This window comes from Bombyx mandarina, chromosome 04 (genome assembly GCF_030267445.1).
Source record: "Bombyx mandarina strain Sakado chromosome 04, ASM3026744v2".
Taxonomy (NCBI): domain Eukaryota; kingdom Metazoa; phylum Arthropoda; class Insecta; order Lepidoptera; family Bombycidae; genus Bombyx; species Bombyx mandarina.
The window spans coordinates 17,120,649-17,140,919 of NC_143211.1; the positions used below are offsets into that span (position 1 = coordinate 17,120,649).

General features: G+C 47.8%; 1 protein-coding gene across 5 annotated transcripts in view; it reads left to right on the forward strand.

The window, feature by feature from the left end:
• The window catches only part of tweek (transmembrane protein KIAA1109 homolog tweek), a 47,151-nt gene that overhangs the window by 23,506 nt on the left and 3,374 nt on the right, over nt 1-20,271 (forward strand). For 4 of the 5 annotated variants that reach the window (XM_089727200.1, XM_089727201.1, XM_089727204.1 and 1 more), the window contains 27 exons: nt 158-391; nt 752-874; nt 946-1,089; nt 1,428-1,527; nt 2,297-2,514; nt 2,954-3,058; nt 3,340-3,595; nt 3,677-3,873; nt 4,606-4,829; nt 5,334-5,453; nt 5,846-5,991; nt 6,254-6,413; nt 6,599-6,760; nt 7,176-7,374; nt 8,132-8,562; nt 9,090-9,349; nt 9,731-9,875; nt 9,950-10,147; nt 10,713-10,870; nt 11,137-11,299; nt 13,118-13,305; nt 13,887-14,021; nt 15,985-16,143; nt 17,656-17,829; nt 18,536-18,745; nt 19,578-19,708; nt 19,899-20,026. In XM_089727200.1, the coding sequence (XP_089583326.1) occupies nt 158-391; nt 752-874; nt 946-1,089; nt 1,428-1,527; nt 2,297-2,514; nt 2,954-3,058; nt 3,340-3,595; nt 3,677-3,873; nt 4,606-4,829; nt 5,334-5,453; nt 5,846-5,991; nt 6,254-6,413; nt 6,599-6,760; nt 7,176-7,374; nt 8,132-8,562; nt 9,090-9,349; nt 9,731-9,875; nt 9,950-10,147; nt 10,713-10,870; nt 11,137-11,299; nt 13,118-13,305; nt 13,887-14,021; nt 15,985-16,143; nt 17,656-17,829; nt 18,536-18,745; nt 19,578-19,708; nt 19,899-20,026 (4,868 nt within the window). The remainder of the gene's footprint in view (nt 1-157; nt 392-751; nt 875-945; nt 1,090-1,427; nt 1,528-2,296; nt 2,515-2,953; nt 3,059-3,339; nt 3,596-3,676; nt 3,874-4,605; nt 4,830-5,333; nt 5,454-5,845; nt 5,992-6,253; nt 6,414-6,598; nt 6,761-7,175; nt 7,375-8,131; nt 8,563-9,089; nt 9,350-9,730; nt 9,876-9,949; nt 10,148-10,712; nt 10,871-11,136; nt 11,300-13,117; nt 13,306-13,886; nt 14,022-15,984; nt 16,144-17,655; nt 17,830-18,535; nt 18,746-19,577; nt 19,709-19,898; nt 20,027-20,271) is intronic. The other variant, XM_089727203.1, reaches the window with a different exon arrangement.

Below are 20,271 nucleotides of genomic sequence, written 5' to 3' on the forward strand. Positions count from 1 at the left end.
TAACTATATATATTTTACATAACAAGTTCGTTCGCGGCCCTCATGACTGTGTAATACATACATTGCGTGCAGCAAAAAAAGAAATCAATAATTTTCCGAATGCGATTCTGTCCGTGGTCGTGGCTTCAGTGGATGGTTGGTGTGCGCGTGCGTATAGAGCGGGGGGGCGCAGGTCGCGGAGGCGAACCTGCCGGCGGCGGCCAGCGTGGCGCTGCCGGGGGTGGCGGTGCGGGGGCGGGTGGCGGAGGGCGCGGCGGGGGCGGCGGCGGGGGGCGCGGTGCTGCGGCCCGGCACGTACCTGGCCGCCACCGCCGACATCGGACTCTTCGAGCACACCCTCTCCACCGACCTGCTCAACCATCTCGTCTTCGTGCAGAAGGTCTTTATGAAGGTGCGCTCTTCAATTTTTCACTTTGGGTATATTTATTTTTTAAGTTTTATGACTTAGTAATGAGGCTTTAAGTCAAGTGTTGTTTCTTCTTATATTCTGTTATATGAAAAATCATATGAAGCGAAATGAGATGAAATTAATGAAAGGAGATGACGTGGACTGGAATAAACTCCATAAAATTTTCGTTATTTATTGAGACTTTTCCAGTGGAGTTTTTGGAAGAACCCGAGAAGTTACGTTTAGCAACTTTAGGTGCACTAAAGATATATGCCAACATTTCATGATGATTATTCGTATAATAGTGTAACAATGAAGAAGAAGAATCATTAATGTGCTACTTCTAAATATGAACTTGCACAGGAAGTGAACGAGGTGGTCCAGAAAGTGTACGGCGGCGAGAAGCCGGTCCCGCTGTGGAGCGAGGAGGAGCCCAGCACGTCGGCGCTCAGCAGGATCCTGTTCTCTCTCACCATCAGGATCAAGGTAAGGCAGTGCCCCCCTCCCCGGCCGCCGCCCTGGCTCCCACCCGCACTGACGTGTCGCTCGTGGCGCAGCGCGTGCAGCTGACGGCCACCACGCCCAGCAACTCCGCCGTGCGCCTGGAGACCGGCGCCGTCGAGTTCGAGATCTCCAACCGCGTGCAGAACGTGTCGCAGCCCAGCCAGCCGCACGGCGCCAAGCTGTTCGCCAGGGCGCAGGTGATACCGCCGTCCTACCCGCACTCTTGCTTGGAAGGTCAGAGGTTATACGCTACAATTGAAACTTCAACATGTCTGGAGGTGTATGATGTCCACAGCCTTCGCTAACCTCTCCACGCCAGGTGATCCGTGATCGCGTCTACCGTACTCCAGTAAGGCAATATGAAACTGACTGTATTTGTAGCTCAAGTGGTATGCCTTTAACTTCTCTTATTAATAAACACAGACTAAACCAAAAAGGTTTTCTAGCTTCAGCACAAAGGGTCACCCGCTGAGTAAATTAGGACAAATTAAGAGGGGGGGGCGCTTGTTAAGGCCAGCATTTGATTTTCATCCAGGTGGACGTCAATCTGAGTTTGGGGCAGTTGCTAAGGAATGCAATGTTCGAGGAAGCAGAGCCAGAGTTCCAGCAGTACGCCTTCTTCAACACGCGTATCGGTAAATTCATTACACCATACCACCATCTACAGTCTATATGCTCATTCAGTATATCAACTAGCAGCTTCATTAGTCGCATTGCTACACTGTCATCCACTGGACTGCCTATCTTTCGGTACTGTCATTTAGTACCAATGTAATATCGACCTTATGTCTTAACGCGGTAGACAGTATTTACTTTGCAATGTTCATGGGCTCTGTGTAAAAAGACCGTTAACAGTGAACGCGCTTTGACATTCAAAGCATAGCTTTTAAAAGAACTGAATACATATTCGTAGGTACCCGTTCACGTACATACGACCTCTCGGTATGAGGGGCACGCATTTTAATAATTTTCGACGCCAAAAACATACATTCAAATATACGTTTTGAAAAAATGCTTGTATAGTAATTTTTTTTTTTTGAGGTAAAGGCTTCTTTAGCACCGTTGTGATTTGAAACTTGATGAAATGATTTTTCGCGACTAACACTTGTATAGAATTTAACATGTTAAAGAATGAGAAGGAATACTTCAGAATCTTTAAACCTCTACCTCGTGTGCACATTTAAAAACAAACGAAAATATTTTTAGATATTTAGTACTCATTGCTTTGTCACATATGAACAAACTTATTGTGTTACCTATTGCTATTTGCCTCGTAATTTTTTTTTAAATTGTTAATTGACACAGAGCTACACGTGATACCACTAAGCCATAGGTTACATGGGAATATACTATAAACACTAATTCTCAAATCTCATTTGACTAACCGGTTCTCTCATGTCGAAGCGATGCGCAACGCATTCCAAGAGGAGATGGTGTGCGGCGAGGACAAGGAGGTGGTGCTGATCACGTTGAAGCGGCCGCTGGTGTACGTGCAGCCGGTGGCCATAGACAAGGCCATACTGGTCTGGCTCAACTACAAGAACGCGTACGAGTACTGGAACGAGAAGCGCTTGAACCTCAACAAGGAGGTGCTCACCGCCACGCAGCAGGTCTTCGAGAAGGTGACGCCGGTCTTTCAGTTTGGATAATGGGGAGATGCGTTATATGACCGTTGTAACTATACTTGAGACCTTAGAACTTATATCTCAAGGTGGGTGGCGCATTTACGTCGTAGATGTCTATGGGCTCCAGTAACGACTTAACAGCAGGTGGGCTGTCAGTTAGTCCACCCATCTAGCAATTAAAAATAATAATGAATATTTGCGATAACAGCATGGCTGTTGTATCTTTCTAGTGGATTATTATCCGATATAAAAATAAAAACATTAAATATTAATTGTCTAAAAAAAAATGAAGGATATTTATTAATTTTTGCTAACAGCAGCACCAACCAATAGGCGACTGCTATAAATACTGAGCTCTGTAATATTAGGTTATCGAAAACTTTTAAGATTTTTTAAAATTATCTTCTCACGTAAAGGTCGCATTCTTCTGTGGCAGGTGCAACTGACGTCACAGATATCGGCTCCGCACCTCAGCACCCTGTTCCTGCAGCTGAACGTGGACGACATCGGCATATGTCTGCCGCTCAACCAGCCTCCCATGGTGAGAGTCCGCCGTAACGTCCAGCCGAGTCGTCCCACTTCTCGTCTGCATGTGGGGCCGCGGGGAGCACAGAGTCCCCACAAAAATCTCCAGAGGGCTGTCGATCGGCCCCATAATCAGGCTGGGGAGGGGCTACGGAGTCATCTTTCACAACCTCCCATGTACTCTCTCTGCACGCCTTGTATTGTAATAATTAGAGTTAGGTAGTTAAAAAATGGCGACAGTACTGGGTCTACTGACATATGATAAAGAAATAGCACCAATATGTGTGTGTGTGATAGGCGTCCTGGGGACGAGAGAGTCGCGGCGCGGTGGTGGTGACCCTGGACAGCACCAGTATCGGCGCGTGCAGTTCGGGCGCGTTGGTGAGCAAGGGTCGGTTCGTGGGGCTGTGCCTGCGGTTCGCGGACGACTTCGAGGCCTCGCTGGACGACTGGAAGCCGGCGCCCGGCGAGCCCAGCCTCAACGTGTGCTGCGTCTCCGAGGGGACCTACGAGGTCTGCAGCAGGACCGCCACGGCCGCCGCCGCACACAACGGTGACCACACAACACTGCACGCCACATTCTGCTTAATGTTTGAACGGATCCAACACCTCGCAATTATTTTCACTTTTCTAGAGAACGCCAAGTGGTTCCTCAACGTGTCCTGGCAAATGGAAGGGGTCGACATTCACCTGGACGTGAACGTGGGCAAGCAGCTGTCCGCGCTGGGCCACACGCTCACCATGCTCACCGGCTTCGAGGAGGAGGACCCGCTGAAGATGGAGTACGAGAGCGACGTGGACGACGAGGCCGACAACAGCAAGGGCTCGCAGGTACGGGACCACAGCACCAGCGCCTGTGTGTAGGGCCTGCCATGTACCACTACAATTTTTATTCATTACATCCGCTGGATGCAGGCAGCGGAGGACCGGTCTTTGTGGCGAGGCTTGGGGGAGGCCTATGTCCAGCAGTGGACGTCCATGGGCTGATCAATCAAATCAATCAAAAAACCATTGACTATATATTTAGTGGTATCTTTGACAACGTCACCTCCACTTCGGATTGGATTATGGTCTCTATGCGAGACTGCGTACTATGTTGTTCACACAGCTAAAGGGGGCAGTTCGGTATTTTCATATATCATATATGTAATCGCCATTTCAATTACCCCTTAAAAATTCATAACCACAGCTGAGATAATTAGTGAATATCGCCGCGTCGGTATAGTCGGTCGCCGCACCCCGTATCAGCGACCGGTGATGGCGGTGGGGACATTTCTGGAATTGAGGAAGGGTTTTTGTGATTCAGAGCATTATATTGAATAATGACGCCGATGCTGAAATCCGCTATATCCATTCTCGGAGTCGTGTCGTACTTTGTGCTAAAGAAAGCCCTTATTAATTCGGCCAAGTCATCAAGCCATTTAAAATTATTTTGAATATGAAATATATTTATTTAAAAACCACTAACCCCTTTGAGATTACTTTATTAAATCTATCAATTGATTACATATATCGGTTTTGTGAATATACGAACGCACCGTTACCTGCCGTGGCTCCTTGCAGGAGAGCATCATCCTGCGGCGCAAGTACACGGACCACCTGCCGGCCTTCGTGTTCGACAGCAGCATCGACGCCAAGAAGCGCTCTAAGCTGATCGAGAAGGAGATGAACGAGCAGGCCAAGATCATCAACGACCTGCGCACCCTGGGCGCCAGCCACTCCACCATCGAGTACGAGATGAAGCGCCTCCACGACCTCGAGGCTCTCGTCTTCAAAGACTTTCGAAGGTGAGGCTGATGAGACTCAAGTTGGCACTTATGAAATTAATTGGAATTATTAAATTAAAAAGTCGGAGATCAAATCAATATATCGTCGTTGTCAAACTAAAATTTTCTATGTGCACTTTTTGAGATTTTTACTTTTTGACCTTTTCGTATAGTTGACAACCCTATCTATCGTATAAAAAAAAACTGTTATGTGTCTATAGCTTTAATATTTATCTGTAGCTTTCATTAGATATAGTTCTTAAAAATTCACTTTCATATTATAAAATTTTACACGAAAATGTTTTTACTCGTTAATTCAAAATAGAGTTTTTGCCCATAGCAGATTTTGGTTTGACAGCGACGATATGTAAGATCTCAATTTAACGAAACATCACAATTGGTCAAGATTCGCTATGACAATACAAAAAATATTTTAGGCCAAAATCTAGCCAATGCAATAATTAGAATCGTAACTGATGGAGTAGCCGGTACACTGTAACGTTGCTGACGGGAGTGCGTGCGCAGGGACATGATCCAGAAGCTGCGGCGGCAGAGCGTGCGCGCGTCGTCGCTGACCAAGGGCAAGCTGGGCCTGGGCTCGCACCGCAGCCGCTCCTTCGTGCTGCCCGACCCGCCGCCGCACTCGTGCGTACCCATCATTAACTCTACTCAAGATCTCTAATTTATCTTTTAGCCTTGTTTTATATTTGCGCTTATAAGAGATTAATAAGAATAAGTCAAGTACCTTTAAATTTCACAAGACGTTACCCCTTTAGCGTGTAATAAGAAACGTTGGCAGAATGTCGCACTATAGCGTCGCCTTGCCTTTCCACCACAATCTGCAATAGGTTTGAAATGTAAAGTAATCGTTATACAACTGTATTGAGATTAGAGCTCACGTCTCTGGCGGGGGCAGCAGTTATAATGTGATGTCGCGCTCCTGGGTAGCTTAATGACGGATGAGTTCGCCAATCTCGATCAAATAATATTAAAATTATGAAAGAAGAAATTATTCAAATATTGGCTTCCGAATGTAGTGTTGCAGTAGAACCGAACCTGGTGCTGACGTCCGGCGCCGTGGGGGACTCCGGCGAGACCCTGCTGCTGGGGGACGACGAGCACCGCCTCGCCGACATCATGGAGGGCGGCAGCTGGAGCTCTATGGAAAGCGAGCCGGTCACCGGTAAGTCCTCCGCGAGTTGCTATGCGACAACACTGCAGTGACATTACAACAGAGTCGATACGTATCTCTAAAAAGTGTTGTATGTATGTTGTAACTATACCTGAGATCATAGAACTTATGTCTCAAGGTGAGTGGCGCATTTACGTTGTAGATGTCTATGGGCTCCAGTAACCACTTAACACCAGGTGGGCTGTGAGCTCGTCCACCCATCTAAGCAAAATAAAGAAGTATATATTATTACCCGGCAATACAACTTGTATAGGTCCGTCCCGGTCGGCGTCGGTGCGGGGGCGCGGGGGCGGCGGGGGCGGCGCGGGGTCGGGGGGCGGCGGGGTGCAGCGCCAGAGCTCGCTGCCGGCGCACCCCGACCACTGGCCCGACGACATCGAGCACGTGCAGCTGCGGAAGAAACATGACCACTCGTGAGTACCTTTTTTAGTTTACTATTAATTTGTAGACGTTACAGGCTCACCCGGGGCGGGTGTTGCACAGCGCGCGGGGTCGCGGCCTGCTGCTGCGTGTAATGACGAGTAGCGTTGTGGTACCGTGTGCAGCGTAATTTTTATTAGAAAGTTACATATTGTCCTGTACATTTCGTATTGTGCAGCGTGCCCCCAGCGGACGGCCCGGGCTCGGAGAGCAACAAACAGAACAAGGCCAAAACTGCGGAGCCGAACATAGACTTTGAACTCGACGTCAAAGTGCACATCAACAGCGGGAAATGCGTCCTGCACACCAAGGAACCTTTGAAGGATGACGAAATTAAAATGTAAGAACACACAACTTGCTCTCAACTCTTTACACTGTCATAAAAATAAGTACTTTATGCAAATAATTAAATCTACATACAGTAAACTAGCGACCCGCCCTCGCTTCGCTTCGGAAACTGTAATTTATTATTGATTTCTCCACTATTTAATGGATGTTATTATACATATAAACTTTTCTCTTCAATCACTCTGTCTATTAAAAAAACCGCATCAAAATCCGTTGCGTAGTTCTAAAGATTTAAGCATTCATAGGGATATAGGGATAGAGAAAGCGACTTTGTTTTATACTATGTAGTGATAAATCAACAATGGCCGTGAACAATTGTATATCTGCGCATCTTCAGTTACAGACTTTAAAAAAATATGTTTTTAAATTTTTCTTCTAAAATGATGTCCTAAAATTATTTCGAACAGTGGAGGGCGTATGCGCGTCGGTCGGTCAACATCTGGGGGTCTGTCAGAGACTGGTACTGCAGCTCCCAACCCTGCGAGCGCGGGGGCAGTGGGGGGTGCCGGGGGGTCGCCCACGGCTGCACGCCGCAAACCCCCAGCGCCCCGACACCAGCCCGTACTGGACCTCACCGTCTTCAGAGTTCCTGGACTTGACCTCAAGGTAATTTGTAATTTATTAGATGATTTGTCTTAGTCTTAAGTTTTGTAAGTATTATCATCGCAATACAATAACAATTCAAACGTTAATTTACAAATTTAATAAGCTTATAATTCATACATGGGCGTACAATATACGAGTATAAGTACGATAGTTGTTCAGATTATTTGGAAGTAAAAACAAATGTATTTAATCTGAGACTCGTCCATTTCTGAATTATTATATTTCTCTTTATTTATTTCTTTTATCTTATCTTATACCTTTAAACGAGCAATTCTTGTATATTAATATATGTATATAATCTGAATGTCGGAAACGGCTCTAACGATTTTCATAAAATTTAGTATACAGGGGATTTCGGGGGCGATAAATCGATCTAGCTACGATTTATTTTCAGAAAATGTTTTTTTCTATTGGCGAATAATAATACTATTTTTCTTAATTGAGGGCAACTAACCGCTTTAAAGACACAACAAGATGGCGTTATTAAAAAACAAACGAGCAAAGCTCGGTCATCATCTAATTATTGATTTATTATTTAAAAGGTTACAGTTATTTTATTAATTTAAATTTAAGCGCACGTCTATGTGTGCGAATGTTGTTGCAAATTGTTCTATTGAGCAATGACCCGATGGTCACGACCTATCTATATAAAATATTAATTGTTGCGAAATTAATTTTTTCTAAGAAATATAAATTAAATTATATAGTAGCATATTATGTATAATAAATTCATCTTGATTATTTAATCAAACGCTAGGTACATTACGAGTCGAAAACCGTACCGGAGGAAGTTCCGTCACCCCAAACGACGACCTCAAGGAAAGTGGGAACCAAGAAAGCGTCCCTGTTCGCGTGGATCACGCTGCAGAGCATCCCCGAAGAGACGATCATCAGCCCGCACATCCTGGAGTTCTTGGAGCAGACCCTGGAGCCGATACCGAGCAAGGCGTCGTTCTCCGCGCCCGCACCGGCGTGCGCGTCTGCGAGCGCGTCCGCGTCGGCTGCGGCGCCGGCGGAGGGCTCGTACGGGCAGTACGTGTACGCGTCGTTCCCGGTGGACGTGATCGTGCACTTCTCGCTGCAGCCGTCCAGCGTGCGCTTCAGCTGCCTGCCCGCCTCGCGCGTGGAGTGCCTGCTGCGCCTGCCCTCGCTGCACATCGTCTTCAGCTCCAAGCGGGCCACCGACAGGTGACGCTACTAGCTTTGTAACGGCTCACACCGACTAGAATTAAAACCTTTCAAATATAGGATGTATGTTTGTCTCGTTTTAGTGTCGCTTTTTGAATATCATTTTCGTTTCACTGAGTTTATAACAACAAGCGCGTTAAAGAACTTTGTGATTTAAAAATATAAATAATTTTTTTTATTACTTTGATGGGTGGACCAGCTCACAGTCCACCTGCTGTTAAGTGATTACCGGAGCCCATAGACATCTACAATGTAAATGCGCCACCCACCTTGAGATACAAGTTCTAAGGTCTCAGTATAGTTACACCGGCTGCCCCACCCTTTAAACCGAAATGCATTACTGCTTCACGACAGAAATAGGCAGGGTGGTGGTACCTACCCTTGCGGACTCACAGGAGGTCCTACCACCAGTAAAAAATAAGTTGGTGAAGGTATTTCAAAAATATTATCAACAAAGACTTCCATGCATTATATATACAAATTAATTAAATTAATTAAGTACTTACAACTCATTAAAATAAATACAGGGAAATGGCCGAACCGGCCGTAGCCATGGGCGGCCTCAGCGTGACCGGTTGCCTGGCAGACTTCTCTGTGAACCTGTTCCATCCGTACGGCGGGAAGAAGTCCAGCCTCAAAGAAGCCCAGTGGTCTCCGCTCTCCGACGCTGAAAGAAAAGATTCTCTCAGCATCAATGTGGAGTTTGTCAAGTTCCACCTGTCCAGGTCTAGGAAATTGGATTTCCAAGCTGACCAAGACCAATCGAAGGCCACAGTCAGATTTTCGAGTAAGCCTAATGTTATATTTAAATCTTCAATGGTAAAAAATACTATTTTAGGGAAACGATACCTCGCTCCACTCAGCTTACTAGGCAGTTTTGGTAATAAGCCACCTACGTATGTTGCTCACTGGTTAATGTGCCGACCGCGGTCGCTGACGCGAATAACCATTTATAATTAATTATATTTCGTATTTTACTGACCGCTCCGAAAAGGTTCCCGGAGGACAATACACAGCCAGTAATGAAATAATCTCACCATAAAACTATCGAATTTTTAAATTTGGTTTTAAACGAAACTTGCCAGGTTTTTATTGTAAACTTAGAATGTTGCCATTTTTTTTATTATTAAACAACAAAGCGCAATAAGTTGGTGACTTGTCCCCGCAGCCATAGTGGACGTGGGCTCGGCGTCGTTCAAGTACGACATGCGGCGCCTGGGGGAGATCCTGTCCTTCCCGCGCGCCTGGTACCGCCGCACCATCGTGCGCAGGATGTTCCTCGGGGACCTGGGCCTCGCCGGGGACCAGCCCGGGTACGTTCCGCCGCCCCCACGTTACCCATGACCTGCTCTGTGACTCGGCCGTGAGAGTACCGTACGCTTCGCAGCTCGTCAACCCACACGGCCCCCACATCGCCGGTGCTGCCCCAGCGCGAGAAACTAAAGCCGTTCGAGCAGCAGCGGTCCAGGGACAGCAAGCCGCCCCCACAGTCCGGCGCCGCCTGGGAGACGCTCGTCCTCTTCGCCGTCAATTTCACCAAGCTCAACGTTCACATGAACATGGGAAACGTCATGGGCAATGTCAGGTTAGTTTGACAATGTCCATAAGAACTTGTCTGCGTGAAACAAATACTGTCCTACTTACTTTGTATCACTACTATCCTATCTCTACCTTTTACTACTCTAGTACTGGTATGTGAACATTTTATATGCGCACAACGACCCGTGCTCACCGCGGCTCTTCATGTGAGGTACATAATTGTATAATAATTTTAGTTAAGTTAGGTTGGATCATATTCTTCACATCTTTTTTAATGAACTTTATATGCTTCTTTTCTAAACTTATGCCATTTCTTATAAAAGATAAAATAAAACATCTATAAAATTTCATATATTTGGTAAACAAAATATTTGTGAACCAGTTAATGAATAAAATGGTTAAAGCCATGTTTCCAAATATATTTTTAAAATATAAAATGTAATCCGAACGGTATTGAGTACATTCGAAAAATAGCGTCAAACGCTCCCTGCGTATGCGGTCTGGTACTAGACGTCACCGCTTTGACTTGTGCACTCGGGACCTCACGGGGTGGCACTCGCGACGAGGGCCACGCTGTCGGGGCGGGTCGGCTCACGGCGCGGTTGCGACAGTTGGCAGAGCCGCGGCTTCCACTGCTCCGGGCGGCTGAGCATCGGCAGCGTGGGGCGCCGCAACATGCTGCTGGGCGTGGCGCTGCTGGCGTCCGAGCTGGACGCGCGCGGCGGCATCGTGGGCGGCGCCATCTCCCTCTCCTCCATCGACACCTACGGTCAGTCTTGTGGGCCGTACACGAACATCGACGTCTTTACAAACTATAACAACTAAACTGTTGCCACTTCCGTCATCTCTTAGAAAATTACAGACGTAATAATGATGGGAATAAATTACAGATGTGGATCACCTTAGGTTGAAATTGTTTATTGTTTTATCGATAGGATCTTATTTCTTGTAGGACCATCTCACTATCTGGCGTTGCAGATCCTGCATTTGTTACGTCGAAGTAAATCGTTGTATTATTGATTTATACAAATGCAGTGCACATCGAGGAGGAGCCGGGGCGCAACCCTGGTCACGTGTGCGGCGTGAGGGTCGCCGCACTGGAACTGCGCCTCGAGTACATGGGGGCCGGCGCGCTGCTCACCCGCGTGTCGCGCCTGCACGCCTCCGCGCGGGACCGCTGGCACCCGCACGCGCACAGGTACGTCCGCGCCCGCACCCCGCGCCCCCTGCACGCCTCCGCGCGGGACCGCTGGCACCCGCACGCGCACAGGTACGTCCGCGCCCGCCCCCCGCGCCCCCTGCACGCCTCCGCGCGGGACCGCTGGCACCCGCACGCGCACAGGTACGTCCGCGCCCGCCCCCCGCGCCCCCTGCACGCCTCCGCGCGGGACCGCTGGCACCCGCACGCGCACAGGTACGTCCGCGCCCGCACCCCGCGCCCCCTGCACGCCTCCGCGCGGGACCGCTGGCACCCGCACGCGCACAGGTACGTCCGCGCCCGCCCCCCGCGCCCCCTGCACGCCTCCGCGCGGGACCGCTGGCACCCGCACGCGCACAGGTACGTCCGCGCCCGCCCCCCGCGCCCCCTGCACGCCTCCGCGCGGGACCGCTGGCACCCGCACGCGCACAGGTACGTCCGCGCCCGCACCCCGCGCCCCCTGCACGCCTCCGCGCGGGACCGCTGGCACCCGCACGCGCACAGGTACGTCCGCGCCCGCCCCCCGCGCCCCCTGCACGCCTCCGCGCGGGACCGCTGGCACCCGCACGCGCACAGGTACGTCCGCGCCCGCCCCCCGCGCCCCCTGCACGCCTCCGCGCGGGACCGCTGGCACCCGCACGCGCACAGGTACGTCCGCGCCCGCCCCCCGCGCCCCCTGCACGCCTCCGCGCGGGACCGCTGGCACCCGCACGCGCACAGGTACGTCCGCGCCCGCCCCCCGCGCCCCCTGCACGCCTCCGCGCGGGACCGCTGGCACCCGCACGCGCACAGGTACGTCCGCGCCCGCCCCCGCGCCCCCTGCACGCCTCCGCGCGGGACCGCTGGCACCCGCACGCGCACAGGTACGTCCGCGCCCGCCCCCCGCGCCCCCTGCACGCCTCCGCGCGGGACCGCTGGCACCCGCACGCGCACAGGTACGTCCGCGCCCGCCCCCCGCGCCCCCTGCACGCCTCCGCGCGGGACCGCTGGCACCCGCACGCGCACAGGTACGTCCGCGCCCGCACCCCGCGCCCCCTGCACGCCTCCGCGCGGGACCGCTGGCACCCGCACGCGCACAGGTACGTCCGCGCCCGCCCCCCGCGCCCCCTGCACGCCTCCGCGCGGGACCGCTGGCACCCGCACGCGCACAGGTACGTCCGCGCCCGCCCCCCGCGCCCCCTGCACGCCTCCGCGCGGGACCGCTGGCACCCGCACGCGCACAGGTACGTCCGCGCCCGCCCCCCGCGCCCCCTGCACGCCTCCGCGCGGGACCGCTGGCACCCGCACGCGCACAGGTACGTCCGCGCCCGCCCCCCGCGCCCCCTGCACGCCTCCGCGCGGGACCGCTGGCACCCGCACGCGCACAGGTACGTCCGCGCCCGCCCCCCGCGCCCCCTGCACGCCTCCGCGCGGGACCGCTGGCACCCGCACGCGCACAGGTACGTCCGCGCCCGCACCCCGCGCCCCCTGCACGCCTCCGCGCGGGACCGCTGGCACCCGCACGCGCACAGGTACGTCCGCGCCCGCACCCCGCGCCCCCTGCACGCCTCCGCGCGGGACCGCTGGCACCCGCACGCGCACAGGTACGTCCGCGCCCGCACCCCGCGCCCCCTGCACGCCTCCGCGCGGGACCGCTGGCACCCGCACGCGCACAGGTACGTCCGCGCCCGCCCCCCGCAATAATGTTTTTTTTATCCGTATTCATTATTCTTTACTTTGATCATTGCATGGACAGCTGACAGTGACAGTGCGCGCCTGGTAGTCTCGTTTGCCAAAATTGATGAATCAGTCACAACTCAAAGCCACATCTCTCCCTAGGCCGGCCATCATCCTCATCCACGGCACACTGAGTTGGCACCAGCTGCAGATCCTGATGAGCAGGAGCACCACGCCAGACCTGCTGAAGATGCAGCTGAAACTGGAAGAGTTTTTCACCCAGCAGTTCAAGTCCAGCAAGCGCGTGTTTAGTTCCCTACACCCGAACTACAGGAGGGACCGCAGGGGACGTGAGTGCATTCGCCATTTAACCTTTATTAACGTTTTAACGGTTAATGATTTTTTTATTTTTTGTTCATGTGAGACTTTGATTAAACTATCTATATATTAATACGTGAAGGAAAAACTTTGTATTCCTTTTTACGAAAATTGCGCGGACGGAGGAGTATGAAATTTCCCACACTTATAGAGAATATAGAGAAGGAGTGCAGAATGTTAATATTTTTTTAAACCATGCTTAAAATATACATTATGTAAATCAATAAAAAAAAAATAAAAAAAAAAAAATCCACACTACCATGTATTTGACGCAATACGCATGCATACTATTTATTTATTGCCAAACTTTTCGTCTTGACGTCTGCGCTCAAATTGAGAATAGATCAAATAGGTATTGTTTGTCTTTATTCATATTTTTCTATAGTGTAGTCTTGACGAAATTTGTGATTAAAGAAGTATAATAGTCTTTGAAAATAGAATCATAATAGTGTACAAACTTATAATTTCAATTAATTCTAGTCGAATTTCGACTACCGGGTGACCACTAGCAATATAAAATGGCTGTTGAACATGTTTTGGTGTTGCGTGACAGAGCAACAGGCGAGCGCGTCGGCGGAGGGCCCGCCCCCGCAGCAGGAGCTGCGCCACCACCGGCACTGGCAGCGCGTGCTGCAGCTCGTGTCCGGCATGCAGCTCTCCACCATGCCCAGCCCGCTGCCGGACCACGGTAACACCACTAACGTTCACGATCGACTTCCACGGTGAAGGAATAACATCGTGTAATCAAAGTCAAACCCGCAATATTATAATTTGCGTAATTACTGGTGGTAGGACCTCTTATGAGACCGCGCGGGTCCGTGAAGCAGTAATGCGTTTAACTTTGAAGAGTGGGGCAGCCGTTGTAACTATACTAGAGAACTTAGAACTTATATCCCGAGGTGGGTGGCGCATTTACGTTGTAGATGTCTATGGGCTCTAGTAACCACTTAACAACAGATGGGCTGTGAGCTCGTCCACCCATCAAAGTAATAAAAAAAAAAAAAACGTTATAATAACCGGCAAACTTCTTGAGCATTTGTCGACGTAGTGGGGGTAAGTTTGCGCATGGTACACTCACGTGCAAAAACATTACTTACTCTGCGTCATAATGCTATTAAATTATTAAAATCAACATATGTATTTATTTATATATTTATTAGAACATCAACAAAACATATAGGTTAATAATTGTAATAATTTAATCTTGGGGTAAAATAGATATTCCTTCTATTAAGTCAAAACTAGAGCTGTTGCCAGGTCTTGGTTCAGTTGAAGCGAAGCTGGTATTTGTAATTTTTTTTTCGTTATCATAATCTTGACCATCATCATCATCACTGTTTTCATCACCCGAGTCGCTATCATCGTGATGAGTCGACATAGGGCTCATCGGCGTAGTTTACAACTCGGTCGATTCGGTCTTCTTTTTTGTCTATAATTAATTATTTTTTGAAGATATTCGATTCGGAGTAATCGAATGTTACTTTTTTCATTTACCAGCTTCCGATTATTTTCTGTTCTTTTTTTCCATCTGAAGCCTAGCTCTTTTATAATCCGTCGTAAGCTTAATTCCGAGCCATTAAAATTTATATCTTCTTTAAATTTTTCGAAGCCTTTCTACGGTATGGAGTTTCGCTGCTTGTTATGTAGTTATTATGATTACATCTTTTTATTACAGATTGAACGAAACTATCCATTCCGGTAACTTTCTTCTTCCCTGATCTTTTCTTACCCGGAGTCCGAAACACGGCGAGCAAGCCAGAGCCTTTAGCTTCGTTAATAATGCACCTAACAGTACTCACTGATGTTTTTGTTGCTTCCGAAGTCTGTTTTAATTTTTCCATATCATTCTTCCCATGTTTTATAAAGAAGCAATATACGTCGTACACAAATTTTCTACCCTTTCTTTTAAGTACTACACCAGTTTGTCACGGCATAGTGTATGTTTTATAAAAAATCAACAAACACTCAACAAATAGCAATGGCAACAAAGTCCACAAGCAATTATAACAAATAACTTAACGATTAATAACGATAGACTTTCCACTGTACGCAAGCGTACTTTTGGGAGCAAGCGGAATGAGGGCGCGGTGCGGGACGCAAGGTTCGACTGATCTACCAATAACGCGCTCGATACGATTTCCCCTGTCGTCGCGCCTCACCCTCACCACCAAAGTGATCTAAAATTCGGTTCTGCGCAGTCAAGGTCATTTGCTCACGAAGTTTGCCGATTACTATACTGATGCAACCGAAAAGTTGACTATTCACTTTGAAATATTATATCACTGCTTTTTTTTCGCACTAGGCATATTATTGGTTAATTTTAAATCTTAACACAATCTCCGCAGAATTCCTTCGAACACCCCTTCCCCACCCTCCGCGGGGGTCAGGAGGACCGGACCAGTGTGCTTAGTGCGAGCTTTTTAATGTTCTCGATAACATAAAAGTTAAGTCAAAAGTTGTATGGAATGGGATCGTTTGCCTACGTTTGCCGCTAGGGGCGCTGTTTCAACTGCATACAAAATTGGGCTATCTTTTTACGCTATCGAGAACGTTAAAAAACGCATGCTGATATTTGTGACGTTTCCGACACTGCAGTCCCGAGACAACTGACGATCGCGTGTATAAGTAACTGCAAAGTGTCTGCGTTCCAGGAGTGGTCCTGGGCGGCACGATGGAGCTGCAGGGCACGAACATATCGCTGGCGTGCTTCCACGGGAACAGCTTCAAGGCGAAGTCGTGGGCGCTGTTCAGTCTGAAGGAGCCCTGCATCAGCTTCGCGACCGAGGCCCAGCACACGGCCGGCGACGAACGTACGAGCTGTTCACTAACATCCTCCTAATGCGACTCTAATATGCAACAAATTAAACAACGCATAGCTAAACACGTGACGCAATTTGCAGAGAGATTCTAAATTTGTTTCTCTTTAATATTTATTTAATGTACATGTTATAATGACGTCAGTCTTTTAGAGCGTGATCCCAAATCGTAGTGTTCAATAAACGAACATCTTTTTTAGTTATTTTATGTCATAATTATAAAATAACTAGCTGACCCGGCAGACTTCGTAGTGCCTCAATCGATAAATAAAAGACCTAAACTTTTATATAGAATAAACTTAGAACAAACAAAAGGAATCCGTCCGACGGAGGACACGTCAAAGGGAAAACAAAATTGTTATTTTTATTTAATTCCGAGAATTTTCATATTTTTATACCTTTTAAACCTTCTCTGAACTTCCACAAATAATTCAAGACCAAAATTGGCCAAATCGGTCAAGCCGTTTTCATGTTATGTCGTGACAACGGAAAACGGGTTTCATTTTTATATATATATAATGTATTATTTTATTTGTATCAAAATACATTATAAAATAACATTTAAAGCTATTGCTTCACCATTATTTTTATATCTTTTTATATTTTAATATTGCAAAAATGCTCTTTATATGTCTAATGTTCTAATGTTTCAATAATCGAAATTCTATTTATGTCATCTATAGAAGAATGATATAAACAACATATTAACCTCTTTAAGGATTAATCGTATAGAGGTTACATATATAGATATTGGCGGTAGGCAGCGGCTTGGCTCTGGCATTGCTGAAGTCCATGGACGACGGTAACCATTAACCTAAGGTGGATCGTATGCTCGTCTGCCTAAAAGGGCAATAAAAAAAACGGTGCGTGTACTTATACGCGCGTAAGAAGTTATACTTTATTTTTATTAAATTTATTTCTTTTTTTTAATATATTAAATAATTAATAATAAATATTTAACGTTAATTGTTTAATAATATTTTGTATAAATTATATTGAATAATAATTTTGTTATTTATATTACTATTACGAGTGTACATGCGCGAAAGTTCACCTGCGGCTATATTCAGACTCGCCAAGTTACGTCGGTCGTATTGTAATGAGCGATTTAGTGGGCAACTTCATTCTGTTAACTTTGTGTCCCGGTGCGCGCGCATCGTAAAATTTCACTCACATAAATTTTTCATAACGCGCCTAAAGAAGTATAACTTCAAAAAATTGTTAATATAATTAATGCTTTAGCACTGATAGTAACGCGGGTTGTAAGTCGACATTAGTGCCACCGCACTGCCTGTTTCTGCCGCTAAGTAGTGATGTGTCCCGATTAGAGGCGGAGGATAGCCGCCATGTTACACGATTGAGACACGACCTCATGTCCCAAATCGACTTCGATCTCTTTTTTTCTTAAAAATATCATCTTTGAAGTTTTTGTTGTACTGGGAGGATTCGGTCCTCAGTAGAGACGTTGTGGCCGGTGGTATAGCGGTGTTGTGTGGCCACACGCAGCGGCGGGCGGCGCGGTGCAGGTGGTGCAGAGCCTGACGGCGAGCCTGGGCGCGTGCCGGCGCGCGGCGTCGCTGGCCACGGTGTGCCGCATCACGCGCACCGTGCTGTTCCCGCCGCAGTTCAAGACGCTGCGGGAGTGGTTCCACTACGCCTTCGCCAACAGCGAGATCGACGGTAGGTCTGCCGGCTCCCAGCGAGCACTGTGTGCCTTACAGCTATGAGGAGCGAGGAGTGAACTTGTGTGATTTGTTTTATTTTGTCTATTTAGTATTTCTTCAGGTTTAAATGTGTAATAACGGTGGTTTATTAACTGTTTGATATCTGTGAAAATACACAAATGTGGGGAAATTAAACAAAGCCACTGGACGTAACTTCTCGGGATCCTTCAAAAAGTCCACTGGAAAAAACTCAGTAAATGACCACCATTTTACTAAGATTACATTTTATCCCATATCATCTTATCTCATTTCATTTAATTTCATCCCAGTTGATTAATGTCTCAAATTAATCATCTTCATTTCATTTCATTTCACTCCATATTTGATTTTTCCATAAAAATAAGAATACAAATTAAAATAAGACATGACCTAAAGGTCTTAGTTAATAATAATAATAATAAAGCTTTCTTTATTACACACAAATATACTTAATTACAAACAATTTGAACATACGTTAATGGTTTTTTTTTATTACACATTTAAAAAGTAAAAATTAAAGTTTAAAAAGTTAATTAAGAAGTTCGTTTAGGATTAAAAAAATTGTTTTTTCTTATATTCATTTTAATATTATTTATATTATTTCTGTAATATTATTTACATTATTACAGAAATAAAAAAGGTCTTAGATACCAAGTCATAAAATCCCTTAAAAAAATTTACAGCTATAGAGTTGTTCCCGTCGCTGGAGAAGGAGGCGGGCGCCGGCAACACCAACAGCACGGAGCGCGAGCGGGAGCGGGAGCGGGAGAGGGAGCGGGAGCGCAGCAAGGCGGGCGACAAGCACGTGCGGGAGGTCATCTTCGCGCTGCCGGCGCTGCAGCTGCACCTGCGCACGCAGCACCACCAGCCCGCCGCGCCGCCCACGCACAACGGTACCCGCGACCTCGCCAACGTTTTTCTTTTTTCCTACTGGTGAAAGCCTTGAGAGGTTATTTCAGCGTAACCTCAACTAGTAGGTGAGCTCACGGGGCTCAAACCTGACGACGTTGCTAACACGTACCCTAGCAAGAGCTGTGCTTCGCAGAATCTACCACCGGATCGGAAACGCGACCCACTGAGAAGATCCGGCGAGAAACTCAGTGGGCTGTCTGAGGGTTTCAGCACCGTGCTGTCAATTCAATGCAAATTCTTTTGTGAAACTTCGTGAAATTCGCCCAGGGCCGCGCCGACCCCCGGCAGCGCCTGTCTGCGAAACCCATGAAGCGCCTCCTATTTTCACGAATCTCCATGTTTCAATGTATTTTTTAATTATTTGTTAATTTTGACTTATTGTTTTGACATAAATCTTGGGACGCTTGTATTTAAAGAAATGCATTATATGTTTTGTTATTTACAAGGCATATGTTGCGCTTATTGTACCTACTTACTTATCGATATTCGACTGCAAGGAATTTGTTGTTGTATGACATAAATAATTTCGGTGGCAGCGCCCTTATTGCCTTGGCGCCTGTGTGCACACTTCGCACATAGAGGCGGCGCGTCCCTAAGTTCACCGTGATCTTTGAACAGTGATCAGACTGGGCCGAGTCCAGATCGGAACAGCATAGCCCATAGTGTGAACTCTTAGACTGCAGTAGCGTACTGTGGACAGCGTGCAGCCCACGGGCTACTGCCGCCGGATATTTGTCTAATCGAAGTGCGATAAGAATTTCCGCAGAGCAATCCTCTAACTCGTAATTAAACATTAGTGAACGTTTCACGTAGACGAGAAGCCGGTAGTGGAGTGCAGTTTCATCACGGAGTTCGAAGACCACATCTTCGTGTCGGTGGACGCCGAAGCGTTCCTGTTCCTCCACGACCTCATCTCCTCCTACCTTAAAGAGAAGGAGCGAGTGGTACGTCGTTTCTTTAATTAATTATATTTTTTAAAAATAAATATTGCATTTTTAAACAACTCAAACAAAAAAATCAGTTCAACGTTACTAGATGTCGCTTTTAACAAACTTTTGCACCCACATATGACGAAACCGACAACTACTAACATTAGCTGTGATTAATTAATTCCACATCTGTTGGAATGCGTAGGCCCAGATGCCAGGCAACCGGTCGTGGGGCGAGCCCGGCGCCTCCACCAGCTCGCCCCGCCCGGATCGGCTCACCCAGGACTACCGGGACTACCGCTGCGTCACCTGGCACTTAGAGCCCACCGTCAGGTACCCTACGCTTTTCTTACGTAAACTTAACCAACTAATCAACATTAATTAAACTCAATAACGAAAAACTCATACAATATATTTTAAGTCTTATACCCATATGCCAATATTGTAACTCTACTACTCATGTTCACTACTCAAACAGTATTTTTGATTGACGCTACTCATATTTACTGGTGGTAGGACCTCTTGTGAGTCCGCGCGGGGAGGTACCACCGTCCTGCCTATTTCTGCCGTGAAGCAGT